The following is a 26,127-nucleotide window of genomic DNA, read 5'->3' on the forward strand; positions in this document are numbered from 1 at the left end:
GGATCCTCAAGTCCGTGATTTTCATCGTGGGCAGCCACTGGAGAGGCGCATGGTCTGTAATCTGTGAAAAGGAGATCCCCAGAAAGTAATAGCATAAGGCATCCACTGGACAGTCAAGGCTTCCTTTCTGATGACTGCGTATGCCTTGTTTCAGAGTAGCAGCCGTGTTAGTCTGTATTTCCTGTCAGTGAAGACTTTATACACCCCTTCACAGGCCCAATCCTATAGTCCTAGTCCAGGAAAAACTCCTGTTGAAGTCAGTGGGAGCCAGGACTGAATAAGAACTTCAGAACTGGACCTATAATTAGGCAAGATCAACTTGTTTTGCTTTCATAGTGCAAGGGATCCCATATGAAATGAACACGGGAGGTAATTTACAGCATCAAGTGGTGATCCATTTCACACTGGTTTAGTGCTGAGCGTAAGCTTGCAGCGTAGACATGGAGAAACTAGTTCAGATGGAATAAGCACTGGAACATGGTTTTCATTACTTTACTTTAACTATCAGACCAAAAAGGTTCAGATAAGCTACACCCTTCTCTAAATTGAACCTCTAGTTCCACCTCTGCCACCATCCCATGTGCCATTTAAAGCAAATAAATGGGCCACTTATCCATTGCTTAAAGCCAGTGAAATTCATGGCACTCAATCTGTTCTCCTGGCAATTACCCCAATTTTGCAGGTCTGCTATTTACTAGGGCACCAATTTAGTAGATTTCATTGTGGTTAACAATGGAAAATATTTCTTAGAATCAAGCCTGGTGTTTGCCAAGATATTTTAATCTTTTATCTATTTCCCACAGCATTGAAGCTATTTTTGTAGAAGATTCATAGCTTTTTCTGTTGCAAAGAAAATCTCCACAATGTAAATCAATGTGCTGCTATTCTGTTGTTAAACCCTATTGCCAGCCAAACAATAGCAGTGGGAAATCTACTTCCCAACACCTTATTCACCTCAGTGAGGTGTGTACATCAAAGCCTGTTTTGGAAGGCTTAAATGCAACTGTAACACTGTTAAGATTGGGCCATCTAAGAAGCAAGTATTCAAGCAGAGATCAGGCACTTAAAAAAAAAACCCTCTCACTGCTATGCAACTGCTTTATGCCATCAGTGAATTTATTCTAGTGTCTTTCAGCTTCCCAATTTATCCCCAGGACATATAGTTTGCAGGGGAGATAAATAGATAACTGAAAACAGTGATTTTATTCTTCATTTTATTTACTTAACAGCATTTCTTTTGACCACTGAAATGATCATTGAGAAATTCTGTATATATGCTCTAGATCTGGAAGATACTGCAAAACAATGTTCGCAAACATTCATTCATATTCCAAACAGCTGTTCAGTCCAGCCATAATTTTAGTCCTTTTTATTTGCTAGATGCAGATATTAGTAACATCCTTCATAAGATGAGTAGGAAGGATTCACTGGTGTGCAGTGCTCTGGACTGGGACTCAAGAGCCAAGGGTTCAATTCCTGATTCAAACAGAAGATCTCTGTCTGATGTTGGGCAAGTTAATTTATCCTGTGCCTCAGTTTCCCGTCTGTTAAAATGGAAATCATAGTTTTCTACCACACAGGAGTGTTGATGATAAAATCCATTAGTGATTGTGAGTTGCTCGGATACTATGGTGATTAGGACCATATAAGCAGATGGATGAAATGTTGGTTGCAAAAGTGCTTGAGAAATGGGTTACTCATTGTATTAACACATGTACTTATATGTGAATGACTGTATTCATGAATGGACAATAGTATTTATTATTTGTTGTTCATTCTCTGTTATTCATTATTCCCTATCCTCTTGTTTAAAAACAATTTCAGGTATCCAATCAAGGATCAAAAACAATGTCATAGATGACCAGTCACACATCTTGAATAACTAATGGTAAATAGTGAATAGCTGAAGTAAACAGTCGGCAAACAGTCCATACTATACAGTCCAACCCATTCAGTAGATACTTACAAGTAACTAACACATTCACAGTTACTAGGATTTTCAAAGAGAAAAACCAGCTACATTAATTGGATAATTTTGTTTGTAAAGAATAGTTCGATCAGCTCTAATAATATTATTTAATATTTATATTGTGGTAGCACCCAGAAGTGGTAGGGCCCTATTGTGCAAGGTGCTGTACAGACATCGGGTCTGTCTACACAACCAAAGCTGTGCACAGGCTAGCCTACGGGAGCTAACTTGAATCCAGCTAGCGCAGATAACAGCAGTGACCATACGCTTCAGGGTAGGCTCGTGAGACAAGTATGTACCCAGGGTCCATGGCAGACTTGTACTCCGAGCTGAAGCCTTCACTGTGCTCTGTTCACTGGTATTATTACCCTGCTAGCTGGATTCAAGCTAGTTCGTATAGGGTAGCCTGTGCACAGCTTTTGCTCTGTAGCAATACCTGTACAGGTAAATACAATGCCTTGCTTCAAATGTGCATGCTTATGACCTAAACATATTTATAAGCCACTTTCTAAATCTGTAGAGATTTGTCAAAATCTAAATAACCTTTGATGATAATTTGAGCGGTGCATGTACCTCTCTGTTGTCTTTCCTGCGTTTCTCATCGTCTGGCAGAGGAAGCATATGGGTAGCTCTGTTTAGCAGTCTCAGGTAGTTATATGGCCCCCGCACTGTTATCTGTGCATCTCACTAGCTTTACTGTGCAACTCCCTTATCCCCATTTTACAGATGGGGAACTGAGGCACATAGAGACCAAGTGACTTGCCCAAGGCCTGTATCAAAGCAGGGACCTGAACCAGGGTCTCAAATTAGTGCTCTAACCACTGGGCCATCCTTCCTCAGGCATATGTATTCAAAATTTGTGCTCTTGATGGTAGATCAGAGAAAGGGGCCATGGTAATTTATTTAGTTGTCATGTCATTAGAATGTAAATGATGCTAAAGAAAATTATACAAAGGCTCTAGGGACCCTGGCAATTACATTTCCAATACAATAATCCCCCCACCAGCATTAAAAAGCAAACATGAAGACAGGAACAATAACTCAGCTCATCCAGTCAGCTCCAAAAAGTGCCTTTCCACCCCCATGTCCCCACCATTCTGAGAACATACCTTCAACCCTCTCAGTTGAATAGCTGGTGATTGTTCAGGACATTTACAGAGGGACTGGACAAAACACACACACATAAAATTCACTATAGGAAGCAACCCTGCACTGGTCCCTAGGAGTTGATTAAGGACCCGATCATGCAAAACCTAAGTCACATGAGCAATCGTTATGCCTAGAGTTGCCAATGTTGGTTGGACATATTCCTGGAGGTTTCATCACATGACATAATTTTTAATTAAAGATTAATCTGGAGACTCCAGGACAATCCTGAAAGGTTGGCATCCCTAGTTATGCCGGTAAGTCACCACGTTGACTTCAGTAGACCCTTCATGTGATTGAGCCATATATGACTAAATAGGTCTCTTCCATCCCTGATTTCTGCAACTCTTTGAACATGTGGAAGCAAACACATGTTGTGCCTTTTCCCTTCTGTCTGAGGTTGAGGGCAGGACTTGATTGTTCCATCCCTGTTTTCATTTACCAGTTCATTCATCCCATCCATCTTCCTCCAACATCGAGTCCTCATTAGGCTGAGGAGGAACACAGCGGCCTTTCTTTCCCATGAGAAGCTCTTCCTGACCTCCCTTCCTTCTCCTTGTCTGACAAATTGTGGGAGCTGACCCAGATCTCGATGTCTGCTGGGATAATTCAGTCCAGCCTCCCCTGGCAGGCAGCTGTCTTGGCCGTGTGGCCGTACTGGGTGCACAGACAAGTGGCTAGTACATCGAGTGCGAGTATTGGCAGGATTGGGTGCATGGGTTCAGTTTAAATAAGAACCAGCTCTGACCTTTGTCCCAAGTTCAAACCAAATCTGTCTGAGCTGCTAAGACAGAAGGTGGGTGGTTTTGTTGGTAAGGTGTTGGCCTGGTATGCAAGAAATCTGGATTCAATTCCTGGTTCTGCGACAACCTCCCTGAATGACTTGGGGAGGCTTCTTAGTCGCTCTGTACCTCATTTTCCCATCTGTAACATGGGGAGGAGAATGCTTTGTTTCTCCCATCCTTTGTTTAATTAGAACAAAAGATCCCTAGGGCAGGGACTGTCTCTGACTGTGTGTATGTACATAGCCCAGTACAACAGGGCCCTCATGGCAACTGACAGTCTCTAGACACTAGGAAAATACAAATAATAAGTTCAGATAACTTTTTTCTGTATTCATGAGCAAGCTTGGATTCCTACATGACCGTAGTGTTGGTAATCACAGTGATGGAAGTTCACCCCATATGCAGAAGGTCTACCTGAGGCTTATGCACCACTTACACCCATAGGTGGTGGACTTAAGTGGTGTATAGGCTTCTTGGTGCACAGGCCTGGCGCATGGGTTTTCCTCACAGGGGCGAGTTTCCCCCACCGTGACTGGTTGGGCATTCCGGGGTGGAATGCCATGCCCCCCGCTCCTTTGCAAGCACATGCCCCACGGTATGATTTATGTAGCATCACTGTCTCCTTTGTTCTTCCCGACAGGCCGTGAAGATCACTGCAGTGAGGGCAAATGGGAAAGGGAGAGTGAGACTAGAAAGGGGACGTGGATTTTGCTTTGTGTTCGCTAGCCCAAAAAGGGACTGTGTAAAAATGGCATCTCCCCATTCCACATATCTGTTCCCTGCATGTCGGCAAGCCACAGCAACTACCTTTACTGAAACAAGCCTGGTTTCCTTACTGGTGATCCTTGAAGAGTCAGTGCAGCTATGGGAGAACAAGCTGGGTTCTAATCTGCACCAGGCACATTCTGTGAAATTGCCCAAATAAATTCCAGCTGTGGAATCTGTCTTATCATTAGAGATACCAGATGAAGAAACAAGTCGGGTTGATTCTCAGATCCCATGTGATGCCTCTAATGCAGACGGTTAGAAGAATCTCCTCTCCTCCTTCCAATAGTGTCCATTTGAGCTGCTGTATTTACAATCACTTTTCAAGAGAGGCAATGTGGGATAATACAAGAGGTAAAGTCCCTATTAGAATCGGGTGTAAAATGAAGAGCAGCAACACCCTGTTCAGGCTCTGCCCAAAATTAAATACATTTTTGGAATAAGAAACTTCATGCAGGGATATTGGACCAGCAATTGGCTCTTTGTAACCTGTCACTTCTATATATTGCACCGATGACATTGTGCAGACCCCAAATGTCTTTATCAGATTCAAAATGCTGCCTGCAGTGATCTAAATTTTGCTCCTGTGTCCTGTGCATCTTCAATGAATTTACAGTGAATGGATCCTCCTGCAGTGAATGGACAAATGAACCCAAGGGACTTTTTGCCTCTTTATAAAAGAGGCAGACTCCAGACATGCATGTCCATTTGCCTCCAGGTACCTTGTGCAGGCTCTTTTCCAATGCCAGACAGCTAGTCCTAAAGGAAGATACTAGCTATCTGCCCAAGCCCAACCTGATGGCCTATGGATGGGAACAATGCTGCAGCAGGCAGATGGACAGCTTCAAGGCTGCTTCCTCTTCCCCTCCACCCCCAAGTGGTCTGGTTTTAGCAGCCATGGCCTTCACCCTGGGCTTAACATGCTGGTAACAGGATCTTCAGGCTGGAGAATCTTTAGTGGCTGATAAAACCTTAACTGTTGTGAAGCGAAAGCAGGTTCCCTTTGAAGTGAGCCTCGCATTACAGTTAGATGCTTGAGCCTGTGTATTTTAACTACCAATAAAATGATTTTTAAGCTTAAAGCCTTGAGCCACCTTTAAGGGTGGGGGAAGGAAAGAATTGCTAACGTCATTAATTGGAATGTATCTTCTTTTTTTTTTTTTTTTTCCGGTGGGTTATAAAGAAGGGACAGAATTAACCTGTTTCAGCCATGAAATGTCCTTCCCTCTGCAAAGGGAGATAAATCCTATAAATTCCTTTGTGGATGGTTTCAGCGGTTTTGTCTGTTGGTTTTGTTTTAAAGGCCCTAATATCATCTGCTAGCCAGCCTTGGCTTGGAATCACTAGCATGCAGTTGCGAAGCTCCTTGGGCGCACCTGTGTTTTCCCGTTATAATGACTATTTATTATTTGGTTTACAACAGGGCCTAGAGACCCCAGCTACTGGGATCTCATTGTGCGAGGTGTTGCACATACACACAGTAAGAGACAGCCCCTGCGCCAGAGAGCTTACAGGCTAAAGAAACAAAACAAAGGGCCAGGGAAAGAAAGTCATATTGCCCTCATTTTAAAGACTTCCACAGACTGCAGATCAGATGCTAAGTGACTTCACACAGGGAGCCGAGGAGGGAACTGATCTCTTGAACACTCATCTAGTACCTTAACTACAAGACTATCCTTCCTCTCCAAGGATATGCACTTGTTAGTTGGAAACGTGGAACACATCTACACAATGCAGCCAGCAGGAAGACAGGAGTAAACAAACAAATAACATTTGGCCATTCTGATAATTGCATGGCACTGTGAAGGACGGTGGCAGGTCTCCATATCAAGGCGAAGCCACCGTATGTTCCAAAGCAAACAGAAACAAAACACTGGGCTCAAGAGGGGGTTGCGAGACAACACCAGGGAGCAGATCAGTGTGGGACGGACTAGAGGAAGAAGAGGTTTTTAGGAAGGGATCTTCAGGAGAAAAGGGAGGGTCTTTGGAGACTAGAGAGCCTTCCAAGTGCAGGTTGGTGGGATGAATTAAATGTGCACAGATGAGAGCGGGGAAAGAGCAGTAAAGGCAGCAGGATGCTATGGGAATAGAAACACAAGTAGGTGAGTGCTTAGATAGGACCAGATCCTGCTAGCATTGAAGTCAGTGGTCACATTTCCAATGCTAATACAGTATCAGACCAATAGAGCTGTGAAGGGTTGAGCAGGGGGATCTTGAATGGGATTCCCAGGCCCTCACAATATTTGTGCAGTTGTAAGCTCACTCTGGTTCACTCACTGACACTGCTGCAGCGAGGAGCCTTTTGTTGCAATTTTGAACTTGTGTGTGTGTGTGCGCGCGCACGCGCGTGTGAGTGAAGACAATAACCGTACACGATGTAACATAACATAACGCAAATCTCTCCGAAATTGCATTTTGATCATATGTTAGCCAATCCAACAGACAAAATCACCCGAGGGGGAACAGGAGTCATTGTGGGTAGGTTGCTTGCCCATCCCTCTCCATGTGTTTCTTCTAAAACTCCTAATCCACAGTGGATTTGCCAGCATCTGGCTCTCAGTTATAAAAAGGAACTTTCCCACCTTGTCCAACTTTAGAAAAGTGTCAGAATTCAATGAAGTGGCTCTTACTCCCTTGGAGTGCCAGATCTCTTTCTCTTCAGACTCAGAGATCTTGACCATTGATTATATTTTTACCAGGACAGTTTCTCTCCTGTGTTGTCTTCATCTCTTCACCATTTCCAGCTCCAGGTTTGAATGGAAGCTCTTCAAGCCAGGGACCCTGTCATCTTCTTTGTCTGCCCCCTACCACTGCTCACCAATTGATCAGAATGGTCTGAATTTTCTTGGGTCATTGTCAACTGTTGCAGTGGGAGCAGGTGATGTCAGAAGCAGAGGAAAGATTCCCTGTTAGCATGAATGAAGAGGGACTGTGTGTAAGGGTTGGGTGGGTGTTTGGAGTACAAATGGGGGAAAGGACAGGAGCATCTACTTTGTATGACCAATGAAAACAAAATGTTAAATTATTAGTCTTATTTATTATTTGTATTACCATAGCATGAAGGAGCCCTAGTCATGGGCCAGGACCCCACTGTGCTAGGCGCTGTACAAACACAGGGAAAAAAGACAGTCCCTGCCCCAAAGAGCTTACAAAGTGTTATGAACCTTGATGTGAATTCATCCTTTTGACCCTCCACTCTGTCCCTGATTTCGCTGGTAATGCTTGGGGATGGGTGCCAAAAACTGAACATGGGGAATCTGAGTAGGGTGGGTTAGAGTGATTAAAGCAAGGAATTGGAAGTCAGGATTCCTAGGTTCTGTGTTCAGCTCAATCACTGACTTACTGTGTGGCACTGGATAAATCACCTAAGCTCTATGTGCCTCAGTTTACCTATCCTTAATATGGATATAATAACAATATCGTAGTGGATTTGTGAGTAATGAAGAAATTTGCCTATGAATTAAACACAGAGTGCACAATTGACTGTGGAACTCATTGCCACAAGATATCACTCAGGCCAAGAGCTTAGCAGGGTTCAGAAAAGAATTAGACATTTGTATGAATAAGAAGATTAACCCAATTTAGAATAGTAAATATTAAAAAAGCCAAGATCTTTAGAAGAGCCATAAAAACTCAAGCTCCAGGGCATAAGTCAACTTCTAAATGTAGAAGGAAATTTGCACTGGGGGAAGACTGTCCCATAACTACAATTGCAAGGATCCTTCCTCTGAAGCCAGTGCTGGCCACTGTTGGAAACAGCATACTGCACTAAATCAATTAATTTCATCCATGTTTGCACCCCATTTGTGTCTGCTTTGCAATCAAGTGTTACTAGAATGAATACGCACCAAAAATGAATGTCAAGCTTCCGTGCTCCAACATCCACAGAAAGGAAATTTAAAATTCACTTTCTGCGGGCGTCCTTGCCCGAAACCTTGCTGTAGGAGTTACACCCATCCAGTCAAGAAGCAGAAACAATACCATGTGACTTATGTGACCGATCATAACAAAACAGCACAAGCCATACAGTAAATGAGATTTGGGGGTGGGGGGAAATTCATGAATGATTTTTAAATAACAAACAGGCCCCAAAAAATCATGAGTTTGCATGAATGCCCCACAAAGAGAAAAAGAAATTAAATTCTTTTGCTAAATGACTGAGTGTGGATTATTATTATTTGTGTCTCAGTAGCACTTAGAGGCCCAAAGTGAGATCTATGCACAGAACAAACAGAGTAAAAGACAATCCTTCCTATTAAGGACTTGTGCTCTAATTAGAAAGGCAGACAACAGGTGGGAGGAGAAACAGAGGCATGCAGAGATGAAATAATTTACCCAGGGCAATGCAGCAGGTAAGTAGCAGACCCAGGTTGCCTGTCTCCTAGCCCAATACCACACTGAATCTTAGCTGGTCACTTGGGGCTTGTCTACCCAGGTAAGTTATACCAGTATAAGCTAAAGTGTGAATTTAAACAGCTATAGTTATACTGGTAATACTCCCCATGTGGGAACTCTTATTCCAGAATAAAAGTGCCTTTTTCAGAGTTATATCAGTATTACTATAGTATAAGTGGTAAAACTTTCCCATGTAGACACACCCTTAGCTCTAATTGGGCAACTGAATGGTTTGTAAAGTGCTTTGAGATCCTCAAATGAAAGGTGCTATGGAAGTAAAGGTGGTTAGGTATTTTCCAAAAAAATGTGTTTTAGCTGGAAAATGCCAGTTTGTCAAAACCAAAACTGTGTGCGGGAAAAGGTTGGTTTGTATAAATTATTTTACCCAAAAATTTTTTGGAAAATAAAGTTTCAAATTTGTCAAAACAGTATGACATTTTCAAAATGAAAAATTTCAATTTTTCTGGTTCAAAATGGCTTTTTGTTTCAAAATTTAAGCTAACAATAGTAAAAAATACAAAATGGTCAAAACTGTGAAATGAAATCTTTCCAAATTAACATTTCCAAATGAAATGTTCTGATTGGCCCACCCCAAAACGTGTATTGGATTTACAGTTTGTGAAACTTTTTAAAATTTTGACTTTTCAGCTCTTTAGTATCTCAGAAATGTTTTCAGAACAGGAAACCTCTCTCCATCCCAGATGTACATGGAATGGCAAAATATTTATAATTTGGTACACCCACTTCGCACTGATGTAAATGACTGCATGAAGTAAGGGGCTATGTAAGATCATCCCACCTTCTTTTTCACAGTTATGTTCCGGGATGCACACGTACTGACCCCTCCTCCATATGTGTCATCAGCAGGGTTTGGATCCGAAACCTTCAGCATCACACCACTTGAGCTACAGGAATAACTCTATTAGACGATAGCAGTAGTAGGCTGTTATCCACTAGAGTGTGTGACAGACAGTTTGCTAGTGTGTTACAAACAAACACACCTCTGAGTTTTTCCCCTTTGTCTTGACTGATCATGTTGAGTGTAAGTCCATTGGACTGCCCCATCCGTTTGCAGGGTCTTAGATTTTAAGCACAGAAGGTCCATTATGATCATCTAGACTGACCTTTGGCATAACATAGGCCAGACAATTTCCAGAGGGATTCCTGCAACAAACCCATATCCTTCCTCTTGCAGCCTGCAATTCTCCCCTGCTGTTTGGTCTCAGTCCTGGTCCCGACATATGTGAGTCCATACATTTGCCTACGCTGAACATCACTTGTTGCCGTAATCTCTCCAAGTCACTGTGCCCCAGCATACAACCCAGTCACTAGCAGAATGCATGCACCTGGAGAGATCTAGCAATGCATTAAACAGGAAGAGCATAAAGAAAACCTGTTCCCCACCTTCCCCCCCCGGGAATTAAACTTACCCAATGTGACACAAAGTAGCTCATGAGGGACTGTTCTCATTAGTTTGTGGAACGACCCCTGTTGATTTCAAAGGGCTTTGCTTCAGGCCCTAAGTGAAAGGAAAATCAGATCCAGAGTCTTCACTACATGCACAAAAGAGAGGTTTGCTTTGGTTCGCCAAAACAGAGGGTGCTGTTGGGAACTACACCCCCCACCTTTGTCACCCCAGTTCCTAATCTGTCACTGAGCAGCCTGAAAGCCTGACGAAGGACTTCCCCACCCGCCCCCGAATGCTTTTCACTCTTGATTTTTGCTCCATTTTTTCTTGTCCCTGTGAAATTTAATCATGTTTTCTAGCCCTTTAGGCCTCACAGAGTCCAGCAGCTGCATTCTCATCTGGCTTGAAAGCTTATCCGCATACTTCTCAACCCCAAACAGGGATCGGTCCTCAGAGGCTTGCTGATTAAACACAATAAACCAGACCCTAGAAAGGGCTCGTGCAGCCCTTCATGCTATCCAGGAGGGAGATGGCTTGTGATAAAACACACCAGGGCAGACACATGCATTTAGAAAACCTCTTTTGAGTCTCATAGGTAAAACAGGGTGATGCAAGCCCAGCTTTGCACATGCATAAATACTGGGCTTATTTTAATGCACAGCAATTTAGATTGGCTGCAGCGCCTATTGCAGGGAAGCCACGTGCAGTACTGATTTGTTGCAGTACAGAGAAACTAGGAGAACTCTGTATTCCTTCTGGTCCTGTCTTTTTAGCTTGTCAAACATAGGAGCTGAGTTGCTCATCTATCTATTTATCCTCTCTACCCATGCAGACATTACGGTAACCTAATCCTACAGCATGATTCACATAGTTGCCAGATAATGAGGCAGATGGACCAGATGACAGCAGTACCTCCACTTCCTAGGGGCCCTCTTGGAATGCACAGACTTAGTAATTATTCTTTCTCTCACGCTGATACTTATTTGGCTCCCACTAGCAGAGGATATGAGCACAAACCAGTGTTTAAGGTACTTATTCTCTCTGCATCCTTCTGACACAGGACAATGCTATTATCCCCATTTTAGAGATGGGGAACTGAGGTACAGGTCACACAGGAAGTTTGTGGCAAAGCAGGAACCTTGAACCCAGGTCTCCCCAGTTCTAGGATAACGCATTAACCACTGAACCATTCTCCCTCTCTCTTGCTCACCCTTCCTCTCTCTCACTATGATTCCTCCTGTGTCATGATCGCTATTGATCAGGAAATGCATCGGAGATCACAGTGAAACAGGACATTCTCTGCAATGGATGGAACTCGGTACGATTCACCCTCTCTTTCCTGTCCTCCATCGTAGGTGTGGTTCAGTAACCGAAGAGCCAGGTGGCGCAAGCAAGCAGGAGCCAATCAGCTGGCAGCTTTTAATCACCTGTTGCCAGGGGGCTTTCCGCCAACTGGAATGCCGACTCTACCACCCTATCAGCTGCCAGATTCCACCTACCCAACCACCACTATTTCCCAAGGTGAGCACCAACTACCAAGTAAAGTGGTTGGTTATTTCTTGGTCTGTTCTCATCTATTATTCCACCCCGCCAGCCAGACCACCCTACCATGCTGGATTCCCGTCACTACCTTCCTTTGAAGCAGCTGCTCTATGCAGGTTGGCCTTGATTGGGAGGCCAACGTTTGATTCAGGTGGATGGAAGCTCAATAGTTTCCATTCTTGATACCAGGCACAGCCGGTCTGTTTAATATCCATTGGTCAATATCCCTCCATCAAGGTCTCCCATGACTATGGCAGCTCCACTTAGCATGTCACTGAGAGTGGAGACTAATGAATCCAGACTGAATTCTATGTGGGACCAGTGACATGGCTCAGCTGAGTGAAACACTGGCCTCCCACCCAAGGGGAAACCTACATGTGCAGCTGCTTTGACTGTGAAACCAGGCAGGTGGGAGACTGTGCCCCATTTCCTCTGTATTTTTCCCCCTTTTAAAAAAAAATCTTCCAATTACCATTTAAATTTGAAAAGCCAGGCCCAGCTCTGTCCAGTTCTGCAGCAGCCGCCATGGAAAGTCACATAAGAATAGTTTTGGAGCCCGTTTAACAGAGCAACCAAAGCGTTTTGCACTGTAGTGAGTTGGACACCAGCAACCACACACACAAGGCTTTAGGCACTGGGCAGCAGCTGACAGGTAACCTCTGACACTGGAGTCCGAATTCAAGCCCCTTGCACCCTCTCTTGGATTTGGCTGCAGAGCTGGTTTTCTGGCCAGGGGGGATGCTGGGGTTTTATTCAAAGGCCGTCCAAGTCAGTGGAAAGTCCCCTGTTGACTGCGATGGGCTTTGGATTGGGTCCTTACAAAGGATCTTACAACCTTAGGGACCTCAAACCAACATCTCTTCCTGCCTTGTGTTTCCTGCATATTTTTCTAGACTGAACTGTCCATAACATCTCTTCCTCCCTCACCTGCGCCGTCCCAGCAAACTGTGGGGAGAGGGGCGTTGTTGGAGAAGGAAGATTTAGAAATGGTAGGGGGGGATTTGGGGAACACTACTGGAGCTTTTTCAGGCGACTCGATCTCCAGACCTAGGGGAATAGAGAACGCTGAATGGAGAAAATCTGCAACCATCTGGTCTAGACCTACCTGCAAAAGAGAGGCTGGTATTGTAAAAGAGAGCGCTCCTGAGATGAGGAGCAAGGGGGCCTCATGGAGAACAGAGCTCAGTTCCTGCTCTGCATAACTGCAGGGAGTGAGTGTTTGCTGGTTGCATCTCAGACTCCCACATAATATTCCGAGGAGCTCCGAAAACTGCCGCACAATTTCGCCGTTTGGGCTCCCATGAGACCCACGCCCAGGCTAGCCAGGTAGACTGCAGGTCAGGACTCAGCTGCGTTGGCAGACCTGGATGGGAAGCCAAGGACTGGATTAGCAGGGGTGCTGGTCAGGACTGAGGTGCATCAGCAGAGCTGGTGAGGGAATGCTGGGTGCTGGCCAAAGTCAGTTCCTCGTTGGCTGGAGAACATTACATTCAATCACAATTTGGGGAAAAATAAAGAACAGCGGGAACTATACGGGAATGCCCCTCTGGTCTGTGCCAGCTCCCTCCTCTCCCTGCTGTTACCCTCAGCAGCCCTTGGGCTCTTCCCCACTGCCTGATGATGCCCATGCGGCCTCTGTCATGTCTCATGAATGTTTCCCTATGAATGATTTCTTCACAGATGGGAGCAGCACCGTGCACAGACCCCAGCCCCTGCCACCATCCACCATGCACCAGGGAGGGCTGGCAGCTGCTGCCGCCGCTGATACCAGTTCTGCCTACGGGGCCCGACACAGCTTCTCCAGCTACTCGGACAGTTTCATGAACCCTGCAGCTCCCGCCAATCACATGAACCCTGTCAGCAATGGCCTCTCTCCACAGGTACACAGTGCTCTTCCATTCTTCTTCTCCAAGCCAGGAGCCTTCGGTCAGCCCAAATCCTATGGGAGAGGGCAGGCTGTATGCTATCGCTGTCCAACATTATTACTGAAAGAGTTGTTGCATGCTCTCAGGGAGCCCAGATCTGTCTGTCTGTCTGTCCGTCCGTCCATCCATCCATCCTGAGCTTAGTGCCACAGCATCTGAGCATCTGAAACCCTGTAACAAAGCTCAGATCCTGTGTTGGAGATGTCACACTCTGCTCCCAAGTATCTAGAGATTCACTTGAGTCCTCAAGTTGAGGGTTGGCTGGAATAGGGTTAGGGGGGTTGTTCCAGCCCATTACAGAGGTGGGTCTGGCTTTGAAGTTCCCATGCCCACCAGGGTCTGAACTTCCTCAAAGTTCAGGGATGTCTGGGTCTGGGGGTTTGGGTCCCAGCCTCTACCAGAAACTAATCGTGATGTAATTGATTTTCTTTATGACCTATCATAAACGAGAAGAGCCACATGCACTGTGAAAGAAAAAACACATATTCCCCATTTACTTGTTCAAATAAAAGAATAGAGCACATCTGTATTGAACTTACCAGGCCAAACTCACACTTGGTGCAACACCACTGATCTCAAACTCCCTTCCTGAGCCCATTGTAGAATGTGGGACTCCTGACAACCAGTCCTCTGCCCCAACCACTAGACTAACCTGCCACTAGACTACGTGGTGGGGGTTCAAAAATTCACAGGGCTAGATCCACAGCTGGTGAGCTCCACTGAAGTCAATGGAGTTATAAGGATTTACACAAGCTGAGAATTTGGCCCACCAGTCTCTTACACTGGATCATCTGGAATATTAATGCTAATTTTCTGTCAATCCAACATACCCTCAGCCTTGTCAGCCAGAGCATTTAATTCTCTTCTTCTCTGATGTGTCATACTTTGGCTCCTATATGCATGTTTACTTTTAGCTGAAATAAGACATTTATCATATGTTAATGGATAACAATAATGATTTGTGCTCACCTAGCTTCTATTATCCTGAAGGATACTAAAGGGTGTTGCACTCTTGCTCTTTCCTACCACTGAAATACAACTGTCTGGGGAGGTGAAATATGGCTGTTATTTAAGGGCTTGTCTATATAATGGAGTAAGGTGCACTACAGGGGTGTGATTTCTAAAGTGCACTAACGTGTTGCACATTAACTGGTCCATGTAGACCCTATTGGTGTGCAAGGAAAACTTGTTAGTGTGCTTTAATATAGTACCATGTCACACAGTAAAAGAGTGTTCAGCAGCACTGTTTAAGACAGGAAGTGCAGGATAATTTATTTAACTGAAACTGTAGGGAGATTTTCAGTAGGCGTTTGAAATAAAAAGGTTGGAACTGTTTAGTTTAGAGAGGAGGCAAATAAAAAGGTAGAACAGAGGTATATAAAACAGTTACTGGTCTAGAGAAAGCAAATATAATACAAGAACATGGGGATATTCAAGGAAACAATACAACACATTCAAAACAGATACAAGGACAAACTTTTAACACAATGCATAAATAATAGGGCTGGTTGGAAAAACTTTCACTGAACCCTCTCCCCTTGGATAATGCAACACTGTCAGAATCATGTTGATTTTGCTGAAATTTTATTTAGGAGAAAAACAGCAACAAAAACAAAATTCCAACAATGCTAAAATGTCCCAGTTCATAGATTCCTAGATTCCAAAATCAAAAGACACCACTGTGATTATCTCATCTGACCTCCTATATTACACAGCTCAGAGAACTTCCCCAAAACAATTCCTGTTTCAGCATTTTTGGAACTAAATGTTTAGATTTTTTTTGAATGTTTTGATATTTTGTTTTGAAGTGATCTTTCCTTTCAATTGTTTTGTATTATTTTATATATCGTAATATATTTAGAAAACATCAAAATCTAAATGAAACATTACAATTGATCCAAAACTATATTTTTTCCGAATTTTCCAGCATGGAAAATTTGGAAATGTTTGGGTTTGATTCTGATTCAAAACAAAGCTACATTTTGAAATTTCAAGATTCTTCAGGAAATGAAATTTCTGTTCTCCACCCATTTCCAATAATTAGCCTGTGGAACTCATTGCCACAAGAGATCATTGATCTCCCTGGAGATGTGACAACTTACAAAAGCTGTCCCAGAGTATGGACTGCTCAAGAAATGCACTAACAAAAAAGAGGAGTCTGGGTAGGGATCCCTTTATGACTCTGCATATAGAGAATAGATGATGGTATGGTGTAATCTAATGTATCTAAATATATTTGTCTGATTTTGGAATAACCACATTATTCACAAATGAAGAAACCTCCATGTGTGAGCTGCCAAGGTCATCTCAAATGCATGTGAATACAACATTTACACTACACCACACCATGCTATATTTTGTTTCTCCCCCCTTTGTTGTGGAAAAACTTCTTTTAGAAATGCTTTTTAAAGGATCACTGGTATTAATAATACTTAGCTTTTATACATCACTTTTCATGCATAGTTCTCAGAGCACCGTACAAAGGAAGTCAGAATTATTGTCCGCTTTTTAAGTATGGGGAAACTGAGACACAGAGCAGGGAAATGACTTGACCAAGGTCAACCAGCAGACAAGTTGCACAGCCAGGAACAGACCCCAGCTCTCCTGAAAAGGAGTACTTGTGGCACCTTAGAGACTAACAAATTTATTAGAGCATAAGCTTTCGTGAGCTACAGCTCACTTCATCGTGTAGCTCACGAAAGTTTATGCTCTAATAAATTTGTTAGTCTCTAAGGTGCCACAAGTACTTCTTTTCTTTTTGTGAATACAGACTAACACGGCTGCAGCTCTCCTGAGTTTCCATATGGTGCTCAGTCCATTGTCTCCCTGTCATTCTTCATAACATTTTGCCTCTAAGCCATGCTGTACTGAACTGACTGAGTGAAAAAGGTATAAATGCTCTAAAAATTAGAGTGGGTCCAAAAATGGGGGGGAGTGGGGGAAATCATGGAAAATTTCAAACATTTTGAAGTGATTTTCATTGCACAGGTTTCAAAAAGGAATGAGTGTTCATTGATTTGAACTTTTTTTGCAAAGATTTGTCGTGAACATTTTTGGTTTAGAAATTTGTCTCTTTTCCTCCTCTTTGCCCTCCCCCCCTCAGTTTTTCTCCCCCCTCCCCCCTTTTGCTGCCCTTGTTTTCTGTTTTCCATTTTGCCACTGAAAAGGGTCATACAGAGGGCCCCCCAGTTTGGATTATGGGCATGAAAATTGCAGCATGCACACATAGGTGCTGGAAGTAGGGGTACTGCTGGACCCCCTGCTTAAAGTGGTTTCCATTATAGGCAGGGTTTACAGTTTGGTTCAATAGCTCTCAGCCCCCACACTGTACAAATTGTTCCAGTGCCCCTGCATGCACTAGCATGCTGCACTGTAGCGGTCCACTGTAGCGGTCCTATGTAAGGTACCTAGTTTGCACTAATGCAGTCCTTCAAAATGGCATAAAACTCCCATTTCTAGATGGTTATAACTCTCATGGCAGTACAGCACAATGGGTGCTGGTGTGTGGCGTAGAAAGTCATGGGTCCTGTTCCAGTCAATACGGGTATGTGTACGCTGTCAAAATGATAAGTTATGTCAGGTTAAACCTTCCGCCGGGGCAGGGCTGAATATTATGTCAGACTGGCGAGATTTTGTGGGGGGAAATAAGGAAACATTTCTCTGGCCGTTGGAATTTTTTAGAAACATCAGCTGAGTAAAGCTGGACATGGGCTGGAGACGCGAACCATGTGTCCTGGGACTGAGGGGTTAGATGCTCCCGGGCACAAGTCTATCACGTGCTTTTGTAATTTGTTACACGGACATACACGGGGGCAATATCCAGGTGATAAATTGCACCAGCGTGTGGTAAATACGCCTTTCGTGCAATGCTCGTGCAATTTATCCCATGCCTACGACTGCATCATCTGCTTGCTGGTCCTTCTCCCAGGGATAGTCCAACTGATTGAATGGGTTCATTCAACCCTACCAGAGAAATGGTACTTTCTATGCTTACCCCTACTCCAAATTACCCTGCCCTCAGGCCTTGGAGGTGAGTCCTGGGCCAATAAAAGCCTTTCAATACTTAAAAATGTAGAGTCCAAGATCTTGCAGCCTTGAAGAAATAGGAGCTTTAATGCTGTTGAGAAGGTGAGATTCCAAGCACTCACTTCTAACCCTAGGAAGGCCCAAGGTATCCATATATAAATACATCCATATTTTTGTGTCTAAAAAACCTGTTTTAGGTTATTTTCTGGGTGTTTACATGCGTTAGTTTTACTTCCTCTCTGCCCTTCTGAGCCCTGCACTGTTGGACTTGTGGCAACCAAGACCCCCAGTTTTACAGGAGGAAGGATACAAGAAGTAGTCCCAGTAACGGGAATAAAAAGTCTGCAAGGCATTCGTAAAATGCCTTTCCCCTAATATATTTGGCACATGCAGAATACATGATGGGCTGGGGTAGGGTAAAGGTTTTATTGGTACTCATCTGGGGATGACCTGCCTAACTCACTTGTGAGTAATGCAAGCATCCACAGCCCTACAGATAAACCCTTTATGCCGTTCTATCTATCTATCTATCTATCTATCTATCTATCTATCTATCTATCTATCCACTGTGGCATCTGGCTGCTGTCGGTAGGAGTAAATATCCAAATGAAAGGGATTTTAGGAGGCTGAAAAAAGTTAGAAATTCAAGATATGGCGGGTGACTTGTATGAGCTGCAAACAGACAGTTCTCTGGTTTCATCCCTCAACAGCAGCAGGAGGGAGCTTTCTTTGCAGTTTAGACAACAAGAAATGGCCGGGGGTCGGGGACTGGACCCTGAGTTACAGCCAGAGCCCTCCGCGTTTGCTGACACAGGGATCACTATCCGATTACCCCTGGATTCGGTATCCCAGCCTGAATCCACCAGACGGGGTTGGTGCTGGTAACTGAAATTCTATAGGCCGGGCACAGTTTTTCCATTCTCATGAAAGAGAAGGGGGATTAGATTCGGCCTCTGCAGGCTTGACACTACCCTCCTACCCCCCCAGACAGAGGGAGCAGAAGCTGCTGAAAGTTTTGCCTAGAGCCTGTGGAAAATGGTAGCCCTGTGTGTTTGTTTTTTCCATACCTGGGTGTGTGTCGATGTTAATGAGGGAATGATAGCACTGGCCAGTGATGTGCTGTGTAATCAGCCTCCAAACAGTACTGCCAAAGCACCTCGATACTCAGTCACAGCGTCCCCTATTAGCCTGATCCTGCTCCTTCACCCTGCGGCTCTGCAGTCCTGGCCTACAACACACTGTGCTAGTCCAGTTCTGGCCCTAGGTCACTATGCAGCTTCCCAGTCTTGTCCTGTAGCTTTCCCTGCTATTCCAGTCCTGGGACCTCCAGAGGGTGACTGCTCCACTGTTCCACTTCAATCGTGACCCACAGCATCCCTTCATGTTCTGGTTCAAGGTCCTCAACACAGCTGTGTCAAAGCACCTTTGTCTTGACCTGCAGCACCCTCTGCTCTTTCTGTCCTGAGCTTTTCCTGGGCAGACACCAAATCTATAGGGAATCCTTTTTTCTCCTACCACCACTAGACAGAGGCTGGATTAAGACACCCCCCCCCCCCCCAAAAAAAAACCCTCATTTTACATGTGACAATCCACTGATCTCAATGAGATGAAGGATAGTCTGACATCAGTAAACCACTACAAAACTCAACCCAGCCCCCATTTCGTACCCCATTCTGATCCTTTTTGATAGAGCTTATGGCAACTTGAGAACTCTTCTGTGATGGTTTTATGCTGGGGCGGCCTTGATAAGAGAGAGGCAGCTAATGATCGTGCTCAGAAGGCTGCCTGTTCAACAAACCTAGCATCGTAGGCCAGCCAGCTGCGACCAGATGAGTCATCATGCATCTGTCAGACTGGATTTAGGGGCTACAACACTCGTTAGTAGGAGCTCACAGCAGACCCAGAACTTGGATCTTCAAGAGCTACATACCCATCAGTTTCAAAAGATTGCACCTCTATCCACAGAAGTCAGAGAGCCTGTCAGACTGAACTGGTGACTCGCAACATCCTTCCACAAGGCAGATTTTGATCAAATGCCTGAGCAGAGCTCAGCAAGGTGGAGAAGAGGAAGACAGACTGAAAAATAAGATCAAGTGGCAAGTTAATGCTCCTGAAGAAACGGGCTGCAGCCCCCAGGCGCTGGAACTGTGATCTCACCAGCCCTTGAAGCATTGGAACTAGAGCAGGTTGAAAAATGGTGGGGTGGGAATTTCATTAATAAATTTCAAAACATTCCACTCATTTTTGTTCCACAGATTCCAGAAAGGAACAATTTTGTGTTGGTTTGAAATTTTCCACAATTTTTGTAAGAAAAATTATCATTTTTGACATTTTTCCTGCTTTCTTTTCCCCCCTTTTCCCTTCCCCCCTCCCCTTTCTGGTTTTCCTTTTTGCCACTGAAAAAGTGGGAGAAAGAAGGAAGAAAAGGGAAAACAATAAACAACAAAACCAAACCAGACCCAAACCATAAGAAAGGTTTTATTTATAACATTTTTTCACTTTCTGATTTCATCCAAAAAGGAACACTTTGAAAAAAAAATATTTTGAAAAAAAGTCATTTTTCAATTAAATCAAAATTCATTCCAAAAATGTCAATAATAACCAAATTAAGCACCTTGACTTTCCTCATGCATCACAGCTATGTCAAACTTCCCACTGACAGCAGGAATAGAACTCAGATCCTTCTGCTCAGAAACCCAGACCCCTGCCACTTGAGAATCTCCATTTGTGGTCACCAATACAGGGCCTCTGACACACAGCTCTGAGTCTATCCATTAAGGCGAAGCTGTGCTCAAATACACTAGCTAGTTTATTATTGAGGCTTGATCAGTGCTTGGTTGACAGAGCTTCTAGGGAAGTACATGGCTTTGCAGGAACCGGTGTAGGGGATTAAGTAAGTTGCTGTCTTCCCACTGAGCACAGAGGGACGGAGCACAGTGTTGCTGTCTTCTTGACAAGACATAAAACTGAGTATCCAGCCACTCATGACCATGGAAGAGTCCCGTGGTGCTTTCCATGAGAGTAAAAAAGCTCTGGTCATGTTGCATGCTGTCTGAATTTCAATTTGAGTAATTACATTCTGTCGGCTTAAATGCCCCTGTAGTTTTAATTAGATGTTGTTCTCCACTTCCTGACTGGGTGTCCCTGCTACTCTGTCATGGCTGGGCTTCCACCCCAGATGTAGGTACCATTCAGTGATGGGTGAAGACTTCCCTGTGTAGCACATTGGGATCTCTGGGGATGGAAAAGGCTATTAAAATAGATGGGATTCTGGATTTATTGCAAACGTTTCTGATCAGTGTATATCTATTTGCTATGTCTGCAATGAATGGGTAACAAGAATGCTAATCAAGATGGCTTGCTAGCTAATAGGGTGTCGTGTCTGTAGGGACAATGGGGCATTTGCCCTTCCCATCCATCTGTCTTTGATACAATGCAATTAGCTCTGGATGGTTTAGGTAGAAAATGATCTATCATTATATTGGTCTTTATAAAGGGGCCAGGCTGGGGAAATGGGAGATGACCAACATAGCTTGGTGATTGTCTTAGCCAAGATCTCTCGGGTATCTAGGGAATAAGGCTATAGGACATATTTTACATTCAGCTAAATTAACATGTTTAGTTGTTTCACAGAATCAACAGAAATATGAAAACACCAAAATGTTTGTACTGTTTCACCCGCAAAGCCTCTCTCTTCTAAGTTTCCTTTACAAGGCAATTGATGTATCTAACTCTTTGTACTGGTGCTCACCACTGTAGTATCAAAGCTGGGGGCTACTTTAGATTGACTGCCTTTGAGCCTTTGGATGGCCAAAATCATGTGTCTTGATATGATATTGTGCAGGCCCTAAATGTTCTTTCTGAGTCCTTTAAAGTGTTCTGCAGGCCCACAAAGTCAACCTGAGGAGATCAAGACAATCCCAGAAGTATCAGGAAGCTCAGACACCCCCTCTTTGTGTTTGTTGCTTTTGTTTTCTCAGGGCTATGGGTGGCTTTCACTCATAGAATATCAGGGTTGGAAGGGACCTCAGGAGATCATCCAGTCCAACTCCCTGTTCAAAGCAGGACCAATCCCCAGTTTTTGCCTCAGATCCCTAAATAGCCCCCTCAACCCTGGGTTTAGTAGGCCAACGCTCAAACCACTGAGCTATCCCTCCCCTCCATGTGTCACATTCATCCGCAGTGCTACTACACCACTGAGTGGTCATGTGGCTTTGCCACGAGACTGAATGTTGCAGGATTTGGGTTCCACCATGTCTGGCTTTGCCACCATTTCTTGGGAAAATGATATCACTGCTCTGTGCCTCGGTTTCCCCATTAGTAAAATGAGGATAACACCACTCAGCAACCTCAGAGGGGTTTAACATCTCTGACGTGCTTTGCAATCCGTGCGCGGCCGGTGTAGTGGAAGTGCAGTGCTGTCTTAATGGTGTTTCCGCAGATAGGTTTGGGGCCCAGATCTGAAAGTTGGCATTGTCAGTGATTTTGATGCTCATGCACCTTACCTTTCTGAGGGGTGAGCGGCAGAGCTTTGCAGGCAGGCTCGCCCTCATGAATGAGCTGCTTCTGCTCCTTATTTCACCCCCAAGTGTCTGGTTTTCCAGGCTGCGTTTGAGTGGATGGGCCGGGGCATTGCCTCAAGGTGACCTTTGCTGATCACTCCAGGCCATGTGGCTAATTCAGCCCTGCCATTTGTATTTCCTTCACATTGTTTTCCTGTTTGTAAAGCTGTGTGAAAGTTCTCTCATGACAGCCCACAAACGGGACACTACATAGCACAGGCTGTGAGGGAATATCAGCAGGGCTGCCAACTTACCTTTCCTAGCAGCACATGATTCTGACTGGTGGGGCCGCTCAATGAGTTGAGCCCATGCTGCTGTCCTCATCTCCAAACCCACATCCCTCCTGGTCCCTGCCTGAATCTGTCTTCCTGCATAATGTGTCATAGCAGTATCTAGTGCAGAGGTGGCCAAACTACGGCCCGGTGACTGCATCTGGCCCCCCCAGATGTTTTAATCCGGCCCTCAAGTTCCTGCTGAGAGCAGGGTCCAGGGCTTGCCCCACTCTGCACAGCTCCCGGAAGCAACAGCGTGTCCCCTCTCCAGCTCCTATGCGTAGGGGCAGCCAGGGGGGTCTGCAAGCTGCCCCTGCCCCAAGCACTTCCCCTGCAGCTCCCATTGGCCATGCAGGCAGCATGCAGAGCCACCTGGCTGCGCCTCTGTGTAGGAGCTGAAGGAGAGACATGCCGCTGCTTCTGGGAGCTGCTTGAGGTAAGCGCTGCCCAGAAGCTGCACCCCTCCCATGCCCCAACCTTCTGTCCCAGCCCTGATCCCCCTCCTACCCTCCAAACCCCTGTGTCCCAGCCTGGAGCACCCTCCTGCACCCCCAACCCCTCATCCCCATCCCTACTCCAGAGCACGTACCCCCAGCCGGAGCCCTCACCCCCCCCACCGCACCCTAACCCCCAATGTTGTGAACATTCATGACCCGGCATACAATTTCCATACCCAAAAAGTTGCCCATCCCGATCTAGTGCTTCTGTCCTCCTGACTCATCCCCCTACAGGTTGCCTGCTCTGTCCCCTGCCTACGGCCACGTCCCACTGTAGGCTGCCTCCATTTTTTGAGCATTCCCCCTCCCCCCCGAAATGCACCATCATTTGAAAGAAATAGAATGATGGGTGGGGCTGGAGAGACATCCTCAAGCCCCGCTCTACCGCCCACTCCCTTCCACTGTCTGTAAAGGATGAAGTCGGCATTCTGTCCTGGAAAGAGGAGCAGAAGACGGAAAGGAAGGACTTTCTCTGCCATTCCCTGAGTTTTTCAGAGGCTCCTGAGTTGCTAAGAGGAACCGTGTCTTGCAGTCCCTCCAACCAGCACAAGGAGTGAGTGAGTGGAGAGGGAAGGGGGCAGTGGACAGATGACTGAGATCCTCCATCGTAGAGATTAACCCAGCTCTGACCACCTGCCCCCCATCATCTTTGAAGTCTGGACACCAGTTTTGCAGCATGATCTCTGTCTACGCTACAGCATCTCCCATCTAGGGCCCAACCCTGCTCCCGCAGCAATGCACCATAGGATTTCTATTGATTTCAGTGGTGCAGAACCTGGCTCAGTCATGGACCAGAGACCTCCTGGCTGTAACCATGCTGATGCTGGTGGAAGGATTGGTCTAAGTCCTTTTCGGGAAGCCTGGTAGTTGGGAGGGACATGGTGCTGGCTGGTGAGGGGGATCAGTGCACAGCGCCTGGCTCCGAAGAGACAGCGCTCGCTCGTTCAGTGACATGAAACCTTTCCGTCTGGTTCCTTTTCTCTCTCTTTTTTTTTTTTGTCCGAGACACTGTGCCTATAATAAGCATTTAAAATGAGTCTTGCTGGGCTGGGGGAGGGAAAGGGGGGAGGGGGCAAGTTTTGGAGGGGGGGTTAAATAGCAAAGAATTAGAAAAAAAAATCTGATGCAAATCACTAGTAGAGAGAAAATTATGTGCAATTACCCAAGCGCTACTGGGCAGCCTGGCCCACCCCAACCAACAAGATCTCATTAACAAGCAGAAAATAAGATTGAAATGGTGTGTAAAAGAGCTGAAAAATGAATTTGAATGCTGCATTTGTCCACAATTACCCCCTCGTTCACACATATTTTATTGCAATTTTTTTATTATTCTTAATCTTTCCATCCCTCAAAGCAGATTGGGAACATCCTGGCATTACAGTTGCTGAGGGAGGACGCATTAAGGATTTCCCATTTCCCTGAAAGGAGACCCTTCTCTCGCTCGAATTTTAAAGGGTTGGTTTTGGAAGGATAAGGATTCATTTCTCCGGCTTATCTTAGTGTAGAAACATGTTCTTTTAATAGTCTTTAACTCTGACGCTCTTCGGTGCCATCCCACAATGGCTTTTTTTTTATCTTTCCCACTTTTCTCCTGGTTTCCTCGCCATCCTTTTCCTGTCTTTCCTTTCACTTTTCCTTTCTTTTAACCCTTTTTCCCATTCTTCCCTCCCATCCTGCTTTCTCCTCTCTCCCTTTCCCATTCTGGCCTCCTTCCATTCCATTTTTTTTCTCTCCCATTCCCATTCTGTCTGTCCATTTCGCTTTCCCTTCTCTCATTTTCTCTTCTCTTCCCTCTTGGATCTGTGCTGCACACTCATCTACCTCCCCTCCCTTCCATCCATCCCTCCTGTCCATTATCCGCCTTTGAATTCACTCTCCAGCCCTCCTACCCTGATGTTATGCCCGGTATTTATCTCCTGTGTCTCTGGGGGAACATTATTCTCCTGGACTAGCTGAGGGTTCTCTGATGTACAGGCCATCACACACCTGGCCTCATTCACCAGACCCCTTGGAAAGCTGCTACCGCTCCTATGTTTTTTGATTTGGGAAGCAGGGCTGCTTTTTCCCAGAGACGAGAGAATGTGCAAGTCCCATCGAGATGCTGCATTTTGTGGAGTGTGTGCATGTGATCAAATCAATGTCTTTTAGGAAAGCATGTGTGTGTGTGGGGGGGGGGAGGAATTGAAACCCTCTTTTTCCCCCTCAGAGAGGCTGCCTTTACTGATCCCTTTGGTGTTCTCTATTGCTCAGTATCAAATACAGCTCTGTCTCTGTAAACTTTTAACCTACATGGCCCTGCAAAGCTTTTCCCCTCCACCCCCTCTGCTAAAGTTTTTACCAAACAAAGCCATCTGCTCTTGTCAATTAGACGCCTCAGCTACAGGCTAATAGGAAAAGGGAGAACAGAATATTTTTCTCATGTGAAAATAGACACGTATTTATTTGACTGCTTTCTAATTGCTTTGTTTATAGGGGCAAAAGGAGGGGGGGATTCAGATGTGGGGGGTCCGAGACACCGTTGCAGCCCTTACATGTTTCCTTTCAATGCTTCCCATATGGTCAAACCATAAATATTCCCCACAGGTCCATTTAGTGTTATTGCCTCATATATATTACCTATGTGACCCATACAAACGGTGGCCCCAATTCTGGAAAAGCTTCCAAACAAGAGTAAAGTCGCACCATGTGAGTAAAAGCATGCAAAAGCATCTGCGGAGTCTGGCCTTGCATCTCATAACACACTGAAGAATTACTAGGTGTGAAATTACAGCCAAGATTTCAAAACTGGCCTAAAGGATTTAGATGCCCAGTTCTCACAGGAAGCACATTGAAATG

At 45.0% G+C, this 26,127-nt stretch overlaps 1 protein-coding gene across 4 annotated transcripts in view; it reads left to right on the top strand.

Moving 5' to 3' along the window:
• Nucleotides 1-26,127, top strand: part of PAX7 (paired box 7) — a 153,777-nt gene that overhangs the window by 77,297 nt on the left and 50,353 nt on the right. For all 4 annotated transcript variants that reach the window (XM_038377128.2, XM_038377125.2, XM_038377127.2 and 1 more), the window contains exons 6-7: nucleotides 11,824-11,989; nucleotides 13,691-13,890. In XM_038377128.2, coding sequence (XP_038233056.1) covers nucleotides 11,824-11,989; nucleotides 13,691-13,890 — 366 coding nt within the window. The remainder of the gene's footprint in view (nucleotides 1-11,823; nucleotides 11,990-13,690; nucleotides 13,891-26,127) is intronic.

Source organism: Dermochelys coriacea, chromosome 18, assembly GCF_009764565.3.
Source record: "Dermochelys coriacea isolate rDerCor1 chromosome 18, rDerCor1.pri.v4, whole genome shotgun sequence".
Taxonomy (NCBI): Eukaryota; Metazoa; Chordata; order Testudines; family Dermochelyidae; genus Dermochelys; species Dermochelys coriacea.